Below are 15,925 nucleotides of genomic sequence, written 5' to 3'. Positions count from 1 at the left end.
TTAATTTTTACGCAGTCTCTGAATTAACCCTTGAGTCTACCTGACAAATTCCATTACACCATATTTTACAAAAAAACAAAAAAAATAATAATAATTTTTCCAGCTAATGCATTTTCAGATGCTTAATTGCATCATAGCTTGCTTTTCGTTTTAACTGCATGAATTCCAGATCATAATCCCTTTAAAACTCACCGGTTAAAGGGATGTTTTCTAGTGTGGCTGTGACGTCCTTTGGGACATGCAGCTAGTGAAATGATAGATGCTCATAGAGAAGTGAAAAATACTGCAGCTTTATTAGATTTCTCTCAAATTTCATTGCAAACACAGCTGTCGCATGTACAGAAAATATTTACTATTACCTACAGCTTTGAGCACACACAGAGGCAAGCACACACACTTATGCACTCACACACACACGCACACATAAATACACAGGAAAGACAGGTGGTGCTATAGTTCAGTTCAATTAATGGTGTAACCAAAGCTGGGACAGATTCAATAAGGGAAAAAATAGAAAAATATTTAAATACTTTGCATTACACGTTCTCCAGGGTCCACTCAGGAAGTGCCCTGTTTGCAAACACCACGGTTACAAAAAGAGTACAAATCTTGCAGGTAAAGAGGAACAAATAGTTTAGTGTTCCTATTAGATACACCCAGCTAACACACAACATCAGAACATTATAGTAACATTGGTGCAATGTAATAATAACGTTGCCACGGTAGGGGCACATCAGGACGATACTTTAATATCGTGTAGCTGGGTTCTCCTCAAATAAAACAACAACAATGAGAACATACAATTTCACATAAAACAGTTTTGCATTGATTTTTGCTTTGTCTGTCGGTGTACATGATGATTTTTATGGGTTGTTCCCAACAGAGAAAATGTGCCTTTTTCCATCACTTGCCACAGTAAATATGCCCCTTAAATGTTCTCATTTTGGACATGGGAAATAGGCGACATCAAAATGTACTTTCAAAACGATGTCCTTCCATTTTAGAGGCGAAAGCATCTCTGAGGTATAACAGTGGCTTTTACAAGCTCACGTCTGTCAGAACTCGAGCAGAAATAAGCTGCTCTCCAAGCCTTACACTCCAGATATTTGGCAATAACAGAATAATGCATACATCAATGTATGAACTTCACCTGGATTCCAATGTAGAAGTAAACGCAGCTATTCTCTGCCTGTCACAAAAATTACTACATTTTTACATTAAAAAAAAAAAAACTAAAATATATGCCGACTAATTATCTGTGTTCCTTAATGGGACTATTCCTACTTATGAAATAAATGAACTGAATGCAAGATTTCATGAGTGACTCCAGTCGGAGGGTTTAGTTTTGAGCATGGATCTAAGTCCCAGGTAAATCAAGGCTGTGTGGAGCACTATACATAAATAAAAATGTATTTTTGTCTATTCCAGAAAACCTATTAAGAGATCAGCTGACAGCCTTAAACAGATGGAATGTGGCTTAGTGACGTTCACTCTGAAAGCCTGTGGGAAACGTACGGCCGAGCTGCCAAATATTAGGGATGTGAGCAGGACTTTACCAAAAAGAAAAAATCAGAAGAAACAGATAATTCTCTACCCTCAGGCCCCTTTAAATGGCATCAGTCTGTGGACGCGGAGCTCCCCTCGCTCTGCGTAGCGCTCAGAGGTTCGGTGCCGTGCGCGATGGTACCGGTCACCGAGCAGACCCGGCAGAACCACTACGCGTACGGACACGGAGGAGGCGACAGCGCGAGATCAAAAGCAAACATCACAGTCAGCTCTCGAAGCGCCACCTGCTTTCTCTGACATGGCCAATGAGCATTAAGGAGCCCTGCCTGGAGCTAGGTGCTAACTCTCAAAGGACTACAGCAAGGATGCTTAATCAAGCCAGAGCCAGCCATCCATAGAGTCACTCAGCAAGGCTGGCAGGGGAAGCCAGAGAAGATCTTTTTTTTTCCCCAAATTGTTTAAAAAAATTTTTTCTAATTGTTGCCTTAATTTTTTTGAGAAGGGGCAGTGACTTATTTGTGTTCTTTCTAAATGCCTAAATTGCTCTTTTTCTGTCAGAAAATCCTACCTTGTTTTGGATTGGAAATGCATTCAACACAGGAAAAGACAACACGGGATGCCTGTGCTGTCTGGCAGTGTAAGATAAAAGCACATTCCAAAGGGCATTTCTCATTTCTTACTGCTTAGGAAAACTAATTCATCTGCACACACAATCACACACTCACACACATACATGCACACACACGTGTGCCCGCACACACATTCACACACACGCATGCACAGACCCATAACCAACTCCAACCCCACTTTCAAGGTTTCAGTTCACCATCTCCACCGTCTTCTTCTGCTCTTCATCACCTCCTCCTCTACCTCTCGGCGCTGATCTTGTAGCGCAGGACGAGGTAGGCGACGAGGCGGAGGGCGACGAAGAAGATGGCGAGCACGATGAAGTCCAGGTACAGCCGGGCGTTCTCCACGTCCAGCTCTTTCAAGATGGCCACCGACTTCTGGAAGTGACAGGTGTCGTCAGTGTCGCAGTGCAGGTCCTCTCGGTTCAGTCCGTAGATGGAGAGGATGACTCCTTCGAACCCGTACCTGCTGGGGCCAGGGAAGCAGGGTTCTAACGCAGGTAACGCATTAATTGCCGTCACAGGTAAACAGGTACACAGCGAGGACACATTACAGGACAGACCGAACCCCACAGAAAACCAGAAAAACTTCCCAATGTGAAGAAAAACCACTCAAAGTATGGGGAAAAACGATGGTAGCTGATATAATGTTTAGGTTTGTGTAATGGCATCTGCTATTGGTTGTAACTGAGTCAAGCTTTGGAAAACAACAAAACAATCAACAAGCTGCTCACTGAACAAAACTGTGTTGCTGTATTTAAACCAGTGCATAACAGAAAAATCAGCTTTCATTCCCAATTCTATGATGACATCACTGGATACTTTAGCCAAAAGAACATAGCCGCTCCACTTGCCTGACGTATGAAATGTAGGACATCCATTGCAGGTATTTGGGGATGGTGTCGAAGCTGACGAAGAAACCGGAGAAAAGCAGAACAGGGATGGCCGTCACGGGCCCAATAAACGTCGCCACCTGAGACAGGACCCAGAGAATACAGTGTGACTGCACTGCATAATGTAATAGATGCTTTATAAAGCCTCTATTAGCCGCTATAGCATTTGTAGCATACAGCAGGACTGCACTGCATAAATGTAATAGATGCTTTATAAAGCCTCTATTAGCAGCTATAGCATACAGCAGGACTGCACCGCATAATGTAATAGATGCTAATATAATAGATTATTTCAAAGGCTAAATTAGCTATTATCTAAGAACACATTAACAGCATTTCCAAGGGCAATACAATGAAGATTGCAGATGCCCATATGTCGCACATCTTGTGCATTTTCACTTTTAAATATGCCATGACTAACTTGCCTCTCAATCTGTTTTTTTTCGGATCCTGCAGCGGAGTCACAGGTGACGCGGGGCGGCAGACTCACCTGTAGCGAGGTAGAGGCGGCTCCGATTAGCAGCCCCAGAGACTGCGCCACCAGGGAGGTCATGGTTCCCAGGGACAGGAAGAGCGCGAAACGCAAGGCGTCGCAGGGCTGTGAGGTCATCCAGTACACGATGCTGCAGTACACAATGGGGAACACCACCTGCAGGGGGCGACATTACACTGCCTCTAACACACGCTGTGATAGGCCACAGCCTGCAGGGGGCGAGATTACACTGCCTCTAACACACGCTCTGATAGGCCACAGCCTGCAGGGAGCGGGATTACACTGCCTCTAACACACGCTCTGATAGGCCACAGCCTGCAGGGGGCGAGATTACACTGCCTCTAACACACGCTCTGATAGGCCACAGCCTGCAGGGAGCGGGATTACACTGCCTCTAACACACGCTCTGATAGGCCACAGCAGGCAGGGCGACATTACACTGCCTCTAACACAACACTGTGATAGGCCACAGCCTGCAGGGAGCGGGATTACACTGCCTCTAACACACGCTCTGATAGGCCACAGCAGGCAGGGCGACATTACACTGCCTCTAACACAACACTGTGATAGGCCACAGCCTGACATGATTTTAGTCTTTTGTCATTTATCAAGCAATCCTTAATCCCAATCCTGATGGTTCATAGACGATGGCTTGTCCAGAATGTTTGGCTGCCTCTGAGGTACAGGACATGGAAATGGCCCCATCTGTGATAAATACACTAACTTGAAAACATTATCATAATAACAACATCTGGGGCATTGTTTTCCTGAGGGTATTCTGGGAGCTAAGGCAGTTATGTAAACCCCAGTTATGTAAAGCTGTTCAGAGATTGTTCTAAATCAGGCAGAATGGCTTTTTAATTTTTAACCTGTGCTTTCCTCTTGGCCTCATATCTCCTTCTGCTTCTCCACCCCTGTTTTGTGGTTGTTTGAAGGATGATTCTGTAAGGTATCCTAGCTGTGAGTTTTGACATGAACAGCAGGTGGGGTAACTGTCTATAGCACACTGCTCACTGAAACCATCTTTCAGTAGAATAGAGAATTTGTACCTGGAAGGGCACATCTGCCATGGTTTTGGCCAGGTAGTACGCCTTCAGACTGTACCAGTAATTAAGGTGCTCCCTCAGGAACACCCCCATCTCGAGTGGAACTGGAACGAGAGGCGATAAAAGGCAAAAGATGAGCGAATTTCTTTTATTCTGATGAAGTTGTTTTATTTTGTAGAGACAATGAGGATGCAACAAGGACTAATGCAAACCACTACGCACACAAACACACCCGCACACCCACCATTAGGGTATGACTGCCCTGGGCCAATGGGTGGATCCTGAACACACAGAACAAATGACCACTGTATCGGCATGAGATGTCTCCCTGTAATTCTCTCAACTCTGTCACTCTGTTGTCAAAATCAGCAGCCCTCTGTGATTGGCCAACAATACACAGGAGCTACACAGGGATTGGACCGGGTCAGGTGAGGATACCCCCCCCCTCCCTATCAGGCTCCAGACACACTCACAGGTGAGCACCGTGGGCATCAGGGCGGCGAACATGAGGAAGAGCATGGAGAAGAAGAGGAAGCCCGAGTTGCTGAGCACTTTTTTGGCCTCGTTGCCGATGCCCAGGTAGAGCAGACCGATGAGAATTCCGATGCCGATGTGAGAGGTGATGCGCAGGTGAGTCAGCACCTGGAGGACAGGCGGAGAGTCGTGCTGTTAGAGCCGGGTCCTGCCAAAACGCCTAAATATGCCCACTGCCCCACAGGCTGACGGGTTCAAATCCCAGGGAGGAGACTGACTGTTGCATTTTTCAATGGCACTTTGAATGACCTGCTCTGCTATAATCAATTTGCAAAGGTGCAATTGGCCATTTAAGATGTTTTCTTCCTTTTGGACTGCATTTTACATCTTGTCCAATAGGTGGTGGGCTTTCTCACCGAATCCCTCATGATGCTGAGGAAGGTCCTCTTGAACAGGACGCAGAACTGGGTCAGGCAGCTGGCTGAGAAACTGTGGCAGCCCTCTGCAGTAGTGGAGTCCTGGAGACAAATCATCATCATCATCATCATCATCTTCACCATCATAATCATCATCACCATCGTCACCATCATCAGCATCAGCACCACCATCATCATCATCATAAAAATTACCATCATCAGCATCATCACTATTATAATCATCCTCATTGTCATCATCAACATCAGGATCCTTGCTGACCAATGAGGCTCCAGGAAAAGCCTGCATCTAACACAATATTCTGCTTCATAATCAAACTCACTCTTCCAGAGCATGCTCCAAAAATGTATGTTTGCCCAAATGTGGGAGATTTGAGTGTTTTTTTTTTTTTTTTTAAACCGATTTGGATTTCTTTCTTATTGTGCTTTTCAGGGTTGGGTCAGCTCCATGGGTGTCAGCTGATCTCAGAGTGGGGTTTCTCACCTCCTCACAGGGCCTGTGCCAGAGGAACGGGTTGAGGCCCTCCTCTTTGTGCCCCTCTGTCTTATAGTCCTTCTCAGTCTTCCTCTCCTGCAGGGCCTTCACCAGCCTGGACGTCTGGTCCCCGTACTCCCCTGCAGCGACCTCCATCACTGCAATCACACGGGGATCATCACTGTCACACAGGGCTACTCACTTTAATCACACGGGGATCATCACTGTCATATAGTGCTAATCACTTTAATCACACAGGGATCATCACTGTCATATAGTGCTAATCACTTTAATCACACAGGGATCATCACTGTCACACAGGGCTAATCACTTTATTCACACGGGGATCATCACTGTCATATAGTGCTAATCATTGTCACACACAGCATTTCAAAGGCACCTGAAGTAAGTATAAATGTTTAAAAGAATAAAATAGACTTCAAGCCATTCTTACCAAAGTCTGCTGGGTTGTGGTATGTGGGGCAGTTGAGGTTGAGGTCCCGGAGGTATGGTACAAGATTCGACACCTTTCCCCGATAGATGCACTGGCCATGGCTCAGCACGTACAGCTGGACACAACCCATTAATATGAACAAACCAGAGAACCGTTATTGCATACATTTCCCATCAGCCCATACCAGAACATGGTTACTGGGACCATTCCTCATCACAGATATAAAAACGTGTGCATGTGTGCGAGTATTCTTTTCAAAGATACTTAGCGAGGAACTGAAATTCAATTCAATGAATTCACTGATTCTCAGGGTGGGAATTGCAAATACATTTCTGGAAATTGCCTGAACTGAAACGCAACAGTCGCCAGTCCTAGAAAGTTAAGGTACTCGCTGGTAGGATTTATTTTTAACAACCTCAGTGGATGAGTCAGAGTCACCACATTATTAAAGGCATTTTTAGCTTTTTCGATACAAAGAAAAGTGCCTCCTTGGTTGTATTTTCGAAAGATAAACAAATCGAGCTGACCCTTTCCCAAGAGCACCTTCGACAGCTTTCTCTCATACACAGCAGTAGCTCTCCATTCGACTTCATCTTCATGACCTTAATCCTCACTCTGGCCCGGCTGAGTCTGGGGTGGGGGGTGTTTTATGAGGGCGTGGGGGAGGGGGGGGGTGGGGGGTTACCGTGTTGAAGAGCTCAAAGAGCTTGGCGCTGGGCTGGTGGATGGTGCAGATGATGGTTCTGCCACCCTGGGCCAGAGCCTTCAGCAGAGAGACCACCTGGAAACAGGACGAGCTATCCAGACCACTGCAGGGCAGGGAACAGAGCATGACACCATCTTAGAGGAGCAGGAACAGAGCATGACACCGTCTTAGAGGAGCAGAAACAGAGCATGACACCGTCTTAGAGGAGTGTGACTGTTCACACTTGCATAACACTGTCTAAGAGGAACACTACAGTTCAAACTCCTATGTATTATTATTAACAGATTGTGCATCAACAGTGTAACCAGTGATCTAGATAGCTCTAAACAGTTACACTATTATATTTGGTGCAATTTGCATTAGTTAAAAGACAAATGTTGATTGAATTTGATTGATTGATACTTTCCCCCGTATAGTTTGCGCGCAAATGTGAGCTGACCTGGTGGGCTCATCGAAGAACATGACGGGGGGGTTGTTGACCAGCTCCAGGGCGATGGCCAGCCGCTTCCTCTGCCCCCCCGACAGGTTGGACGTCCGTGTTTTAGCACATTCCAACAGTCCCAGGGCGGTAAGGATCTCTCGAACCTGAAGGACCAGAAAACCACACCGCCTCAGTCAAAGGTAATTCTGTAGATAATCTCAGTACTAGGTGCAGTTTAGGTAGGAAAATGGCAAGCATTGTTAAGCTGAATGACCTGTTCTTCTCATTGTGTTCTGTTATGTAAGATTTGGGGAGATTTGATTGAGTAGTTTAACTCATAAAAGGGATAATAACAGGTGATTTATAAAAGGTAAATTCTGCACTGATATTCTGAGAGTAGTTAATATGTGGAACAACTTGCCAGGTCATTTAGCAGAAGAAGAGACACTTGGGATGTTAGGGTCCAGGCTTGACCGTCTCTGGTCTGCAGCTATATCACGAGCCTGGATGAACTGAGTGACTTGGTCTCATTTATTCTTATGTCCTTAAATTCTTAGAATGGACACAGTCCAAGCAAAAGTAACATCTATCCTCGCCTGACCATGCTTGAAGGTGTAACATAGTGCTAGATAGGTAATTCGCCATAGTTCCTTGAGCATTTATCATTAAGAAATATGAATACTTGACCTATAGCAATAATATATAAAGTGAAATGGGTGACTGTAATATAGTATAAATTTAATTTTAATTCATTTAATTAAGCCAGGGTAAAGCAAGAAAGAACCACGCAGATATCAAGTAGGCCAAAGATTTGATACCTGAAACCAGTTTATTTTTCTCATGAGAGGTGACCCCTGACAGTTTAAAGAAAACGATACAGGCCAGCTTTTAATGTGATTTTTTGTCAGAATGGCATGAAGACGCTCTCACCATCTCTCTCCTGCCCTCGTCCTTTTCCTGGAGTTTGAGATTAGCTGACACCTGAAAAAGCCGAGAAGTATATCAGCGTTGCGCTAACGTGCTAACGTGCCAGGTTTCGCTCAGTAACGCCTGGCTGCGGGGAGAATGACCGGAGGATGAGTTCAATTGAATCACTGCATGTCCGTGTGAAAGACTAAGAATAAGAAATAACATATTTAACAAGATTCAAGTATTATTAGATGCATGAGAGTCATGCTTAATTACATCTTTTGGGAAACCAACCTTGCTTGGGAATTAACTAAAATACTGGCCCATGACTGTTTACATTCAACCTCCGGGCCACCACTTCTGTGATGGCAGTGAACCTTGGTACTGCACCTTGACCTTCAACCTCTGCCTGACCTCATCTGACTTTCACTCGACCTTACCATCATGGCCTCCTGCACGGTCAGGTGTGGGAGGAGCATGTCATCCTGCATGATGTAGCATGAGACCTTGCGGAAGGAGCGGAGATGGCGCGGATGCCCATTGATCAGGATCTCCCCTTTCATCCCCGTCTCTCTGCGCAAACACAAGAGCACCAGATAACATTTAACCGTGATTCCACTGCCCTGACCTTATGGGATAGCACAGGATATCAAACCTAAAACAGGAAGGAAGGAACAACTCAGCCAACATTCAGCCAGACTGGTACGAAGAAGACTCAGGAAATTAATCCGCACTCTTCAAATAAGATGGAAGGTCCTTTTAATATCTCAGTCACCCCTGATTTTTATTCCAGCAGGTATGTTTGTCATAATCTTTAATTAGCATATGTGCTTTAGAGGTGTCCTGATCTTGTGACGATAGCTTAATGTACATTTTTCCTACCTCAGTCCGCATACTCCAGAATCACAATGTCTGTGCGTTCATTCAAAGTGCAGGAACAGGCAAGGAACCGCACATCAAATCTCTGCCCGTCTTTACCGTCTTTTTTTCTTATTTTCTAAGTGAAAGACGAGTGTTCGTGGTCTCTGCTTTGCATATTCCTGCTGTCCCTCCTTTACTCTCCGTCTTTTTCCTCTCTGAGACAAATGACCTGGGCGTCGGAGGCGTGGCTTCCCGAAAGAGCTCACCTGTACCCGGCTAAGATGTTCATGAGGGTCGACTTTCCCGCCCCCGAGGGACCCATGATGGCCACCAGGCCCCCACTGGTGAATTTCCCAGAGATCCCCTTCAGCAGGGTCTTGTAACCTGAAAACCCAGGAAGACAGAAGAGGCTTGTCAGTCCCTAGCCAGCAGGGTAGGGGAGCAAAGGCTTCTCCTGCACACCTGAGGCTCATCATTGTGCACATCTGAGGATCATTCACAGTTCACACCTGAAGCCGTCAGTCCCAATACTACCTGCCTTCTGGGGACACAGGCATCTTTGTTTGGGTTAATGGGAACACCTGCTCTCTCTGGGCTAACTGGCACGCCTGAGTCTGTGCTGATTGGGGTGTTATCACTCCTTTATTTTAACCTCTTTTCGAGCAAACATGCTCTTCAGAGCAGAGGGTTTGTGTGATGGAGTTACGTCCCCAAAGTATTGCTGTTTGTCATGTTGGCATTTATTCATTTGTCTAAATAAACCAAAAACCATTTGCTAACCAAAAAAAGGACTGAAATAACCATCTCCACCCCTGGCTGTGAGTAAGAGGCTGGAGATGCCCTACAGTGACCTGCTGTTTGTGTAATGCCTGAGTCTGGGCCATAATCCCATTGATTGCGGTGGTTTGGCAGCCTAATTGGATTTTCTGCTATGATCATCAGGGACGTGAGCCTCAAATACCTCCACCCTTCTCTGCCCGGAGTCAGAGGCAGGTCCAGCCCAGGCTGTGCCCTGTGCCCTGCACTGCAGCTGAATGGAAAGGTATCACACTGTTTACACTCCTGTCACCTCTCCCTGTTCACCTTCAGGTGACCTCTGAGCCGCTCCCACTGAGGCAATGCGCAGGGACAGCCTCCATTTTGTTGATTTAGCCAAATCCATCTCAACTCTCTCGGCAACAACCTAGAAACATCCTGCCCAGTTCCCGGACGGAGGAGGGCTTCTTCACAAAAGGATCAACTTTAAAAATGTGCACACAGTGCTAAGGTGCAAGAAGATGTAGACTACCGTATTACTTATTAATAGCCATGGGCCAAGAGCATTATGACATTTCACAGAAGCAGAGAAGTCAGTCTGCCCACTTGAAAAGCAATTACTTGGTCTGGTCAATCAATTAAGTCTCTGAAGAAACCACTGGACTAATTTCTAGGAATATATGAATAATAGAGGGACTGACTGATGTTATTGTAGGTTCATAACTGAATAACAGACTTTATAAATGTGGGCACAAATTCATATCACTCTTATGGTAGCATTGACTCACTGACAGATTGGGCATCCTACCAAAAGAGGCTGGTCACCTTGGAGAAATGTTCTGTGCATTTTAGTTCTGAGAATATTTTGGTACCTTCTATGTAAGATTTGATTAAATCTATGAAAACTGAGGCACAATTTCGGTAAGTGTCTGTTTGACACAGCAAGCTGCCCCTGGTTAGAGTATGTTCTAGAAACAGAGCCATGATATGAATAGCAAGCAAATTTTCCTGCTCACCTCATTGCCTGGTCACTATGGAAACAATATTATGCAGGCAAGCCACAAAAACCAAATGTAAAATGTGCTGACTGCTTCAGTTCAGAAGCAGTCAGCACCCGAAGAGCCTCTCTCAGGTTTTAAAAACAACGTCTGTTACGCAGTTATATGTGTAGTTCTCCTCCACTGTGAGGAGAAATGGTGGCCTTTGTTCGCAACTATACAGCCACCATATTTTAATTCTCCAATTACGACAATTAGAACAGTGGAATGCACTGTCTTTCCATCGAATGTCAATCTGTCTTCCGGTTGAAACGTTAAACCGAGGTCCTGACTCATTGTGGCCATTAAAGACCCCATGACACTTGTCACAAAGAGTAGGGGGTTCCCCGGTGTCCTGGCTAAATTCCCAACCTGGCTCTCTCAAACTTGTCACATAATCATTTGAGTGTGCGGAAAAGTGCTATATAAATGCAATGATTAATTAATTAATTCATTCATTCATTCAATGGCCTGAAAAGGAGAGATGGCGGTTGAACAAAACTGAAGGAAATCATCTGGATAAAAAAGGCTTTAGATAAGCTTTAGGTTCAATTCATCTGCGTCAACATTGCTTTAATGATTTGGCATTTGTGATGCATCATGGGAAATCATCACTATTGAAAATCAGAAAGTTCAGTGATTATGGGTGCATGTCAGGCCATTCTGCAAATCACCAGGCCACACACTTCATCACCCTCAAAACTCAGAAAACTAAACAATTATTTAAATTATTACACTCTGGGCAAAAATATTATATTCCAGGCCTCATTAAAAACTTATAGAGTATTTATACATTTATTAAAAAACATCATACAAATTTTAAATATTAATGAAGTGTAATGCTTAATCATTTGATATTCTTCATTCCTTTTTAATATTTAATATTTCAATTAGCATTTTCTTTTTTTTAGTACAAACTGTGGGTCCTGCATGGTCGAGGGAGTAAGCTGTTGTTCACACAAACCGATCTAATTGGAGCTAAAAATATTTCCTTAATTTTCCATGGCTTATCATGAGCGGCTTTCTGGATGACAGAGCCTGATCCTTCACCTTACTGATGTGCAGAAGGGCAGAAACCACAGAGCGTATATCATAGAGTTCAGTGGCAGAAGCTCACAGAATTAGCGTGTGCGCTAACGGTGCACAGACCTACGTGTAGACGCAGATCCAGACGATACCGTAGCCCAACTCTCCCACGCAGCATCTCTCCCTCCCTCATCCTAGCAACAGCATGTCCAATCACAGATGCGCAGAAAGCTCCACCCCTCCCTCCCTCGGCTGAGGTTACTACAGTTCGTTGACCGATAGTAACCGCAGCAGACGATACATTTCTCTGATGCAGCAGTGCATCCATTCAGGAGAAATCTGTTTCTACCGTCCAGGTCTAATTAAGCCTCTCTAGACTATTCCAATGGTAGAATTTCATTTCAGTCAATCACTTCCATTGCTCGAGAAGGAGTCTATTTTCAGTTGGTACCACGAATGACAAAAAATACTGCACCCTTGACCAAGAAAAAAAAGGAATTTCTGTGCAATAAACACGGACTGACATTTAATTCCGATGACGTGGTTATAAAATTAGAATACATTTCCAGTCTCCGGAACCATGCGGTTTTTCTCAGCGCTTTCTCTACCATGAAAGATTACAGCTGCTGCTCAGCTCATTCTGGTTTTCACCTGAAGGTCTTAAATAAGACCTTTATAATGACAACAACTATGGTGGGGTGGGGGGGTAGGGGGAGGGGCTGGGAAGTGGGTGGGGGGGACAGAGCACAGTAATCAGGGTAAGGACTGAGGCCTGCTCTACTCTGTAACTGTTGTCGGAACAAACAAGTCACCATTCCAGTCTATTGTACGGAACAGCGGAGGCGTCTTGTGGCCCATACCTGTGATCTTCCTGACAGGTGTCTCTAATGTAATTTCTGGTCTGCACCTGGACAGGCTCTGAGTTACCCAGGCCTGGTTTGTTGGTTCTGTTCTCTCAGCTTGATACCTGGGCTGTTTCCCACAAACAGAACCCAGTTTCCCATCAACCAAAATTAATGTCACCCTCTGCTCAGCTGGGGCCAGTCATGTGATCCATAAGGACTGACTGAAGACACTAGAGCACCTGATCCTGGCCACAACGGAAAAGCAGGCTGCTCAAGCTTTCATAATTTAGCACCCGCAAACGGGCACAACTGGGGCCAAAACTCATGCATCTTTCATGGAGACAGTGATCAGCCCTCTTTAAGTCTAAACAACATGTACAAAACACACACTTTCCAACCAGCGTCAGGAAAGAGGAAAAGAACAGTGCGCGAACAAGTGGCCAAAACCGGGTTGCGTCTTTGAAGCTCACTTCCTGGTCGTGTTGAGAGACGTAGCCCTCAAACAACATGTACGACAGATCAAGCTGCTCATCTGAAGGGGTTTTGTGGCAGTGCATGAAACTGGCGCATTATTTAATTTTGCAGGTGCAAATGCAGGCAATATGTGTGTGAAAAAATGGTGTCAATTTAAATTTCAATCAACCACAACTACTAGGTTGTTGGCTTCATATTTTCAGAGTTCCAAGGACCATCATTTGCTTACTTCAGACAGGACCCACAATTAAAAAAAAAAAAATTTCATAAAATAAAACTATTTTAGATCTCAGATGTCTAAGATACCATCTAGGCCAACGTGTTACCTTTCTTTCTCCACCACGATCCTTCGGGAACAGAGTAGGAGAGGTCTTTAAACTCGATATTGACCGCAGGCCGCCGAGGTAAGTATGAAAACCGCTGCGCTTCGGTCAGACAGTTCTCCACTTTCTTCAGGTGCCCCTGCATTAGGGGAGTCTGCTGGGCGCCGGCGTTGTTCGACACCGCTTCCTCGATGGACACACACACGGTCCGGGGATCCATCATCAGATCAGGGGGCCCATTTGCATTCTGAGGAGGACATTGAAGCAAACGAAAATGCCAAAAAAATATGGTAAACAAAAGCCAGTTAGCTATGATTGACAGTGAAGGACAGCATTTTGAAAATAAATCAAGTTTATTGATAAAATGAAACGTGACATTTAGGTCCACACGATTCAAACGAACGTCTTCAAAGTATTAATAAATTGTACTAATATACACGGTGTACAAGCGAAGGGTCATTTTATTTTAAGCGCTATACAAGCAAAACTGCCGGTTTGACAGACCGCTCGGCTGGGCACGCGCATAAATGAAAGCACATGTCGCGTATCCGGAGAAAGCTCAGGGGTTACTATCGGACAAACTTTATCCTGAGAGCAAATAACACCCGTGCGACAGGTAATGAGAGCTTCGCACGATTTTAATTCGTTTAATAAATAATGCATTCAGGCAATCATCAAAGCAACAAGCCTTAATGTGGAGTGATTAATGTAGGCTGTAACATGTACATTACATCGGATATTTTAACCACATATCCATTAAAGCAACGCTAATACACATATAAGCGAAAAAGGACGCAACATTACAAAATGCACATTTTATAGAATATGTAGGCTACTTATAATTATGTGTATAGGCTTCAATAAAAATCTGAAATCCTGTTCTACGTAGCCATACAACGTATAAGAAATAAAGTAATTACTTAATTCGTTACGATGTTAACATTAAAGAACGCCTGGCTGTATCTAATGTAATAAATTAAAACACTGCGAGATCGCGCACGTGCGGGCTACTCTACGCAGTTTATCAATGTAAAACCTTGGTTATTCATTCGGCTAATTGCCCTAAAACGTAATTTCATTGACTACAGGGTACTTCACCTCGTACTGAGGAAAACCACTACCACCACCAACTAGGCTACAATAACAAAATTAAAACAAATTGGTTTAAAAAAAAAAAATATATATATATATATATATCCTATTAAAATAAGAAAGTTCAATCTTACCATTATGATGGAGTTGGTGACTACAGTGTTGTTAACCGAAAAGGCTGCCATAAGACAAGCCATTTCGCTCAATTGTGTCGCGATCAAGTAATCAAAACAGTTCTGTCCCTCAAATCTACCGCAGGAAGGTATCCGCGTTATTTTCTCCTGGAATGCCTTCTCTTCCAGCAGTGACTCGTGCACGTCCTCTAGGCTGAGAGAAAGTGCGCTGTTATTGTTTACGAGCTGACTGCCAGCCCTTGATGTAAAACGACGTCACACTCCACCGGCCGGCCGGCTATTGGGGATGCGCAGAGTCTGAGTCGAAGGAGGAACCGTGGAGAAAGATGCTCTTTCCGTGGAAATAAAGTCGAAGATCTTGGTAATTATATAGCCTATAAGAATGTCGGCATTACAGTCATAAGTCGATAGGCATCATTCAGCATTAATTATCATTGGACGCGTCAGACACGTTCTGCAACCGCGGGTGCAGCGACATTTTTGTGAATATTAAAATGTTACACTAAAAATGTGAGGTTTGGACCCCTGACATGACGAGCCTTGCCAACACGATGCAGACCTGACTGCAAAGCTTCATTAAGCTCTGCAAAACTTTCTTCTCTTTATGGATTACTCATATTGAACATCGTATTTCGGCATTGTTAAATTAAAAATTACTCACTGCACAAAATTAAAATCTAAAAGTGAAAGGGGAATATATATCAAATATATGCGTTTGTTCAAAACATACATTCTGAACACAGATAACCGCTTAGTGTATAGTTTCTGGACAGGGCCAGAAATTAGTTAAAATAGCCAAAAGAGCGATGTTTGTGCGCCCCCTGGTGGTTGTTCCTACACATAACTTCCTTCTCTAAGGCGCGTTGCCTAAGTTGCCGACTGCTCAACCCATAGACCGTATAAAAATCAATAGGCTCAACCCGAATTTCTTCCTTCA

General features: G+C 44.3%; 1 protein-coding gene across 2 annotated transcripts; it reads right to left on the bottom strand.

Annotated features, from left to right (window-relative positions):
- Nucleotides 1–274: 274 nt before the first annotated feature.
- Nucleotides 275–15,205, bottom strand: LOC118210347 (ATP-binding cassette sub-family G member 1-like). Of its 2 annotated transcripts, none has more exons than XM_035386458.1 (15): nt 14,989–15,205; nt 13,766–14,009; nt 9,568–9,685; nt 8,881–9,013; nt 8,462–8,512; nt 7,550–7,695; nt 7,090–7,213; nt 6,405–6,519; nt 5,960–6,108; nt 5,458–5,559; nt 5,041–5,209; nt 4,571–4,671; nt 3,519–3,677; nt 2,990–3,108; nt 275–2,604 (listed from the first exon to the last, which is right to left on the bottom strand). In XM_035386458.1, the coding sequence occupies exons 1-15, from the start codon at nt 15,049–15,051 to the stop codon at nt 2,373–2,375; spliced, it is 2,025 nt and encodes a 674-aa protein (XP_035242349.1). In that variant the 5' UTR covers nt 15,052–15,205; the 3' UTR covers nt 275–2,372. The 2 variants fall into 2 exon arrangements, with proteins under 2 accessions (XP_035242349.1, XP_035242350.1); XM_035386459.1 differs by having other exon boundaries at nt 275–2,601; nt 14,989–15,204.
- Nucleotides 15,206–15,925: the final 720 nt, after the last annotated feature.

This window comes from Anguilla anguilla, chromosome 12 (assembly GCF_013347855.1).
Source record: "Anguilla anguilla isolate fAngAng1 chromosome 12, fAngAng1.pri, whole genome shotgun sequence".
In the NCBI taxonomy this organism is placed as follows: domain Eukaryota; kingdom Metazoa; phylum Chordata; class Actinopteri; order Anguilliformes; family Anguillidae; genus Anguilla; species Anguilla anguilla.
The sequence above is the reverse complement of the archived record's forward strand: the minus strand, read 5'-3'. Positions and strand labels throughout refer to the sequence as shown.

Excerpts from the sequence above, each read along its gene's own strand:
- LOC118210347 (XM_035386458.1), bottom strand. The coding sequence starts at position 15,051 with ATGGCTTGTCTTATGGCAGCCTTTTCGGTTAACAACACTGTAGTCACC. Across the intron at positions 9,014-9,567 it reads AACATCTTAGCCGGGTACAG|AGAGACGGGGATGAAAGGGG; the intron begins GTGAGCTCTTTC and ends GTGTTTGCGCAG. Across the intron at positions 6,520-7,089 it reads TCTTTGAGCTCTTCAACACG|CTGTACGTGCTGAGCCATGG; the intron begins GTAACCCCCCAC and ends GGTTGTGTCCAG.